This window comes from Aethalodelphis obliquidens, unplaced genomic scaffold (assembly GCF_003676395.1).
Source record: "Aethalodelphis obliquidens isolate GAN/ISIS:26980383/991018 unplaced genomic scaffold, ASM367639v1 scaffold12, whole genome shotgun sequence".
In the NCBI taxonomy this organism is placed as follows: domain Eukaryota; kingdom Metazoa; phylum Chordata; class Mammalia; order Artiodactyla; family Delphinidae; genus Aethalodelphis; species Aethalodelphis obliquidens.
Genome location: NW_020837956.1, coordinates 6,007,627 through 6,014,766, shown reverse-complemented (window position 1 = coordinate 6,014,766; position 7,140 = coordinate 6,007,627). Strand labels below are relative to the sequence as shown.

Genomic DNA, 7,140 nt, shown 5'->3' with positions numbered 1-7,140 from the left:
GAACCCGTGTCCCCTGCATTGGCAGGCGAACTCTCAACCACTGCGCCACCAGGGAAGCCCTAGAACTTTTTACAATGGAAATGTACTTCATCTGCGTAGTCCGTATGTGAGCTATGCTGTATATTAAATATGTCTGGTGCAACTGAGGAACTGAATTTTTTAAATTTAGTTTTAATTAAATTTAAGTAGTCACGCTTGGCTAGTGGCTACCATACTGGACAGGGCAGTTCTAGTGCATTTCAGTTGACTATGTTCCCAATTAAGGCTTCCCATTTGCAGGTGATCCAAAACAATTTTCTTGAATCCATACAGCCCATCAACATGCAAGGACTATGGGTCTATAACCCAATACCTGGCCTACTGGGGGAAATAGAAATTGATAGGATTGATCCCTGCCCTAAGGGATCTCACGTCTGCAGAAGAAGGAGGGCTTTGGGCCCCGTGGGAGCATGGCGGTTCATACCTTCCGCCTCAGTATCTAGCATCGTGTTTGGTACAGTACAGGCACTAAATGAATGACACACCCAAGGGCAAAAAAAAACATATTTGGGAAAGAATGCTTCAAAATAAGTGCCCCCAGTGCAGATCGGGGTGCTGAGAGGATTACAGAAGGATTTAAAATGGGTAAGTCTGAGAAGATTCCCAGTGGCCCTTTTGGTCTTGGACTCCAAGGATTAGCTGTGGCCTTGGAGTGGCAATGAAGAAAATGGAAGTGCAGTTATTTGTCCGTTGTTCCTAAATCCATCCATCTATCCCAAGGTTAGGACACCTGAAGTTCAGATCAGCAGGCCATAAGCTGTATAGAAGCACAGTTAATATTCTCTTAAGGAATGAGATCTTCTCTTTCTAATTGGTTTCTTTGCTTCATCCTCATGGCTTTCGGGTTTGATCCAACAGTGCAACAGGGCCCCTAATGATATCTCAAAGAAGTTTCTCACTGTGTTCTCCAGCAAAAAAACAAACCATCCGGCTTCCCCGTTCAGGGACCCAGGGATGCGGGAGGGAGGTGGAGGTACTTTTGTGCGCCCATGGATGTGGCCCAGCTCTAGCCTGCCCCAGCTTTGAAACTGTAGGATGTGGCTCCAGCCTCCACTCTGGGATTCCCCATGCTTCTCTGGCCCATGGTGGTTTCAGCTCCCAAAGTCATGCTGGTACTGGGACCCAGGGACCTGGCTCTGGCCCAGCTTACCCAAAGATTCCCAGTGCCTGGCTTTCTGGAGCTTCCCTCCTTTAGATGTAAAACTGGGGAAAAGCCTAGCCTTCCTTCTCAGCCAAGGGTGAGTCAAAGTAGAGGACAATAGCGAAAGTTTCTGGAAATTCTTGCGGGACAGTATTGTGCTTTACCTTCTGGGGTGGGAAAGTAGAGGAAACTACTGTCAAAGAGAACAAAAATGATGGCTTCTCACTAGGCCTATGAAAGTGATTTTTTTTTTCCTTCTCTTAGAACATCTTTGATCCTTAAAAAAGAGCTGGGGTAAAAAATTGTCATAGTAGTTTTCTGCTGAATCCAGGGGAAATACGGTGCAGATTTATTGAATCTGTGGTTTTAAGCATTAGGCACGCTTAAAGGTAATTCACAACCCAAATGGAAATCACAGGTTCCCGTCTTCCCCTGATGGAGCCAAGTAAAGCAGCTCTGAGCTCAGGCCTCTGCTCAGCCAGCCTGAATCCAGCAAAGGGAGATGTGCGTGGGCTGGAAATTGGGTTAATGCCAGCTAAACACAGGCATCTATTTCTCTTTCACTTTCCCTCTTTTTCTGTCTCTCAGTCTTTCTCAATCTCTCTCTCTCTCTCTCTGTCCCTCTGACTCTGTCTTTCTTGCTGGGTTTATGCAGATAAAGTTGCACCACAGACCCACACTCATACTGTGGAATAATTGGAGGCCCAGGCTTGAGGCTCGTCCAGGTTCACACACCAGCATCCCGAGTTTATGCTCGTGTGTGTGTCTTAGCCTGTGAAAGTTTACCGTTGAAATTACTGGGGAAGCTCAGACCTCAAACCAAATTTAAATCATTGAAAGCCACCATTTCCAAATGGGTTAGTAATTTATACATTGTTACCCTCAGAAGGTAAGGGTTTGGGGGAAGGGGGGTTGGTTTCTCTTTGTTGTGTGAGGACATTATGTGCTCTTAGGAAAACAAGATTAAAGGCCATAAAAAGCCTATCTACCAAGTAGCAGGCCCCTCACCAAGGCTGGCATTAATGAGCAGATGATTAGAAAGCTGGCGTAATTATATTCTACTGACAGAGCAGGCCCTCGCCTGCAATCGCTAGAAATGCAGTTAAAAACCTTGGCTCACTGCACTGTTTAATCAAAAAGAATAAGATCCCTGAATCTTGTCTGCATTAAGAATAAGTTAATGAGTTAATGAATAAGTTAACTCCAGGTACTTGAAATTGTGCAAGAATCATGTCTCTTGGGCATAGGAGCCTCAATGGGGTAGATAAAGGGAGATGAGGGAGAACAGAGTTATTTCTTTGGCCAAAGGGTCCATGATGGTTTAGGACAGCAGCCACCACCAATTCAGTCTTCCTAGTGAAGTGTCGCCCGGGGGCATGTGGTAGGAGGGCACTGTACTGCGGGCCACAGGCTGTCGCGTAACCCAGACTGTTGTCCTGGGTGATGTAAAGCAGGTCAAAATCCCTCTGGCCTTAGTCCCCTCATATTAAAAAAAGATGGTATCTGTCTTCCCTACAGCACAGGATTTTATTAAAAAGATTAGACAATGATGATATGACCACTTTGGAAAATAACTTGGCCGTATCTTATAAAGGAAACATGTACTTACCCTATGACCCAGCCATTGCACCCCTAGCTGCACTCACACTGTATGTCCATACAAAGATTTGTACACAAATGTTTATAGCACCTTTATTCATTATAACCCAAAACTGAAAACAATGCAAACATCCATTGACAGGTGAATGGATAAATTAGTTATGGTATCTCCATGCAGTGGAATATTACTTAGCAATGAAAAGCAAACCAGGAATACCTACAACAACGTGAGGGCTCTGGGAAACATGCTGGGTGAAAAGAAGGCAGACACGAAAGAGCTCTTGTATGATCCTGCTTACGTGTGAATGGAGAGAAGATCCTTTCTATGTATAGCAACAGAAAACAGATCAGTGGCAATGGGCATTGACTGTCAAGAGGTATAAGAAATTAGGGAGGTTGGATGATGGAAAGTTCTATACCTTTGATTGTGGTGACTTGTTACAAGGGTCTGTACAGTCGGCAAAACTCATTGATCTGTGCTTAAAATGGGTGCATTTTTTTTTAATGGGTGCATTTTTTATTGAAGGTAAATTAAACCTCACCAAAGTTGACTTTTTTTAAATGCAAACAAAACCAAAAAGACTTAGGACCCTTTAATTTGGACTATAAGCCTGTCGACTGTTTCCACGGAGGGGGCCTTTCAGCAAATCACTCTAAGCCTCAGTTTCTTCAGATGGAAAACAGGAATAATGATAGATACCTCGTGGTATCACTGTCCAGTGAACGAGGTGATGCTAACACTAATCCTGTGGACGCTTTGTGTGCCAGGCACTGTTCCAATTCCTTTGCAGAAATGAATTTATCTTATGAGATGGTTTTGAACCCTGCACAGCAGGATACACATGTAAGTTATGTGTAGTATGGTTACAGTGCTTCCTGTAGCTTGGAGGTGCTTGTTAATTTCTGAACAGGAGGAAATGTGCCAAGAAAAACTTAAATGTGAAGGATTACAAGCACGGTTAGTACGAACCGAGCTGCATTCCTCAACCACACAGGGTGGTGAATGGGGAGTGATTCCCGAGCCTACACGGAAAAGTGGGGAGGTTTGTGACGTTTAGAGAGTCTGCATGTTCTCCCACAGGGCCCCTTGTGACATTATCTACAGATGTGTCCTGTAGACGTGACAGGGCCTGGGCACTGTACAAAGTTAGTAACTTTGGAGCAGAGGGGCTTTTCCTATACAGCATTTGTCGGTGACATTCAGCCACATTTTTGTACCTGATAAACCAGGCAGGCAGATTTGGTCCTCAGTACAAACAGCTATGGGACACTGGGTACTAATAATTATTATCATTACTGTTATTATTATCAATACCCCATTTTGCAGATGAGGAAAACCGAAACCAAGATTTCCTAATCCTGCCAGCATGCTTCTTTCTCTGTGATTTGGGGGTTTCTGAGACTGGAATTCAGAAGAATGAATTCCCAAGAAGGAAAGTAAATGGGCAGTTCAGAAAGCTATCAGAAAGCCTAACATTAGTAAACTTTCATTTAAAGGGACTTGTTGATTCTTTTTTTAATGGGAGCAGATAGAGCATTCTGGACTGGGGAAGAGGGCAATCTGGGATGCCGGGCCCTTTCCCCGATGTTTTTATAGAGTAAAACAAATATTAAATGAACATTTAGAGCATTCTGGAAGAGGAAAGAAGTCATGCGCAGGCAGCCCCTCTGGGCGGCTGGGAGGACTTACCGGGGCTTTGGCGAGGCTGTGTGTAGAGGCTGGCGGGGGGCTTGCTGCTGCCTTTGCTGTGGGTCACAGACTTGCTGTGGCCCCAAAGGCGGCAGGTCTGACGGATGACCTGGAACAATCGAGGATATCTGGGGGTTTCTTTAAACTGCCTTTATTCGCAAGCAGAGTGCCGATGGTGGGCCTGCTACCAATGGCTGCCCGAGGACAGGCGTTGTCCACGCTGCTTGGAAGCACCCTGCCGCCTGTAGTGTGAGGCAGAGGGGGCTCGCCTGTCCCCTGCGTGCCCATTTGGATCCACAGGGCACCCCATGGAGAGGCTTCCCCTGGGGGGGAAGGAAGGGCAGGTGCTGCTCTTGGTTTCTGCTCCCAGCTGAGCCAGGGGTGAGCCAACTTGCCAAGGGCTTGGCGATGGCCACTCCCTCACAGCCAGCCTAGGGAAGTCAGTTAAGCTCTCTGGTTACTTTCCTCATGTTTAACATGAAGAGTTGGGCGAGATGCTCTAAGCTCCCATCCAGCTCATTCTCCCCCCATCTTTCCCCTGCACGCTGCCCTCCCCGTGGGGTCTTCCTCCCCCACCTCCTGACCTCAGGTCCCATTTCTCCTCCCCTAGTGTGCACCAAGGGTCAGGTGGTGAGTGGCCAGTACCGGATGCTTGCGAAGCACGGGGGCTACGTGTGGCTGGAGACGCAGGGGACGGTCATCTACAACCCTCGCAACCTGCAGCCCCAGTGCATCATGTGTGTGAACTACGTCCTGAGGTGAGCACGTGAGGGCCGGCGGGGAGGGGAAGCAGGCTGGGGTGCAGGGTGCTCCTGAGACTGAGGACGCAGCCCAGGAGTGCCGAGCCTTTCAGGACCTGGCACCACGTCGGCGAGCTCTTTTGCAGTGGGCGTCCTGGGATCGGTGAAACACTGGGATTTCCCCTTTACAGGCTTGTTCTGCCCCTTCCCCCTTTGTCATCTGTCATGCCTCTGACCCACGTGGGGAGGCAGCTAGAACACAGTCGTCACTTAAGTGCTTTCTGAATGGGAACCAAGGGAAGAGAACCACTGTTACTTTTTGGGAGAAGATGTAACACCTTTGCTCGGTAGCACCTGGGAAGAAATCTAGAGAAAGTCCTTGCCGGGGTGCGACAAAAGCAAAAGCCTTGGAGTCTCACGCATACCACGCAGCCACGCACGATACTAATGCAGCACCCGAGACACACACACACTCTGCGGGGGCTCTCCGCGTCGCGAGCTCCACGACTCCAACCTTCCAGTGCACGGTTCTTTACGGAATGCCAGCACACTGTCCGTACCCGTGTTTCTGTGTGAGAGGCTTAGCTATCAGGACTTCCATGTGTCTGGAGAGTAAAAGAGTTTTGCTGGAAACTGTGGACGGTCTGAAGCTCGCTCTTGTCCCACCAGTGAGATTGAGAAGAACGACGTGGTGTTCTCCATGGACCAGACGGAGTCCCCGTTCAAGCCGCACCTGATGACCATGAATAGCATCTTTGACAACAGCGGCAAGGTGGCTGCGTCTGAGAAGAGCAACTTCCTGTTCACCAAGCTGAAGGAGGAGCCCGAGGAGCTGGCGCAGCTCGCACCCACCGCAGGAGATGCCATCATTTCTCTGGATTTCGGTGGGTGCCGCTTCGCTGAGCCAAGGCCCGTCGAACCCTCTTGGGGCGGGGGGAGGCCTCCCTGGCCACAGCTCTTCCTTAAGCAGAGCTGCCGTGTGCCTGCCCTGAGTCTTGCTGATCATCCGTTGGTGGCCAGACCCTATGCTGGGCACGTGCACTCACCGCAGCATAAGACCCGTCCTATTTCTGACCTCGTAAAGCGCTGAGCGGGGGCGGGTGGTGGGGGGTGGGGGTGTTCTGGTCGATTCTCCGCCGTGGGGAGGGGGGAGCCTGAGACGAGAGGGATCTGCTCCGAGGCCACGGGCATCTTTCCACAGGGTGGGCAGATCTCCATCTGCACCTTGAAGGACAGATTGCTTGTTTAGGCAGAGGCCTGCTAGGTTGAAATAATGGTGGGAGAAATCCTTCCAGAAACGTGGGTTGAGAAAAGATCCAGGCCCGGGAGTAAGCCCTCGAATGCACTTCTTTCAACGTTTGCCTGTCCCACGGGGATGTGAGTCCTGGTGGCCCCAGCGGAGCTGTCAGCTCTTGCCCCGCGCTCTGAACGCGGGAAGCCCCTTCTTCCCCATGTTGCAGCCCACGGTCACCCTCCCCGGCCTTGCTGTGGCCGCTCAAGGGACAGCTACGCCCCCCTGTGCTTGCTCTGGGCTGGCTCAGCCCCGTTAGGTGTGCTGTGAAAGGCCACCGGGGAACGGTGATCTCAGCGAATCACACAGAGCAGCCCCGGGACAAGGAGCCACGCAGCTTCCCAGTTTCATGGCAGCAATGAGGCAAATTGCCCAGTTTTCATAACCTCCTCCTCTACGTTCTGGATTGCCCTTCAGGGAAGAGTGGCTCCTAATACATTTAGTTTTTGAAAATTAAAGGCTTCAGCAGGGTGTTCCCATTAAAGGGGGTCTGTACATTGAACCCCAGCCCCAGTTGAAGGCCCCTTTGTCCCAGCGAAACCTCAGCACACGGGGGCCGAGCCCCAGGCACGCTGCAGGCCCCTGTAGGATCACCTGTGCATCCTTCGTGCTTCCTCTGCCCTGGGGTGAGCCCAGCAGT

The 7,140-nt window shown here is 49.8% G+C and overlaps 1 protein-coding gene across 1 annotated transcript in view; it reads left to right on the top strand.

Moving 5' to 3' along the window:
• The window catches only part of EPAS1 (endothelial PAS domain protein 1), an 89,069-nt gene that overhangs the window by 73,521 nt on the left and 8,408 nt on the right, over positions 1-7,140 (top strand). Inside the window, exons 8-9 of the mRNA XM_027113201.1 lie at positions 5,080-5,227; positions 5,879-6,093. Of these exons, the coding sequence (XP_026969002.1) occupies positions 5,080-5,227; positions 5,879-6,093 (363 nt within the window). The remainder of the gene's footprint in view (positions 1-5,079; positions 5,228-5,878; positions 6,094-7,140) is intronic.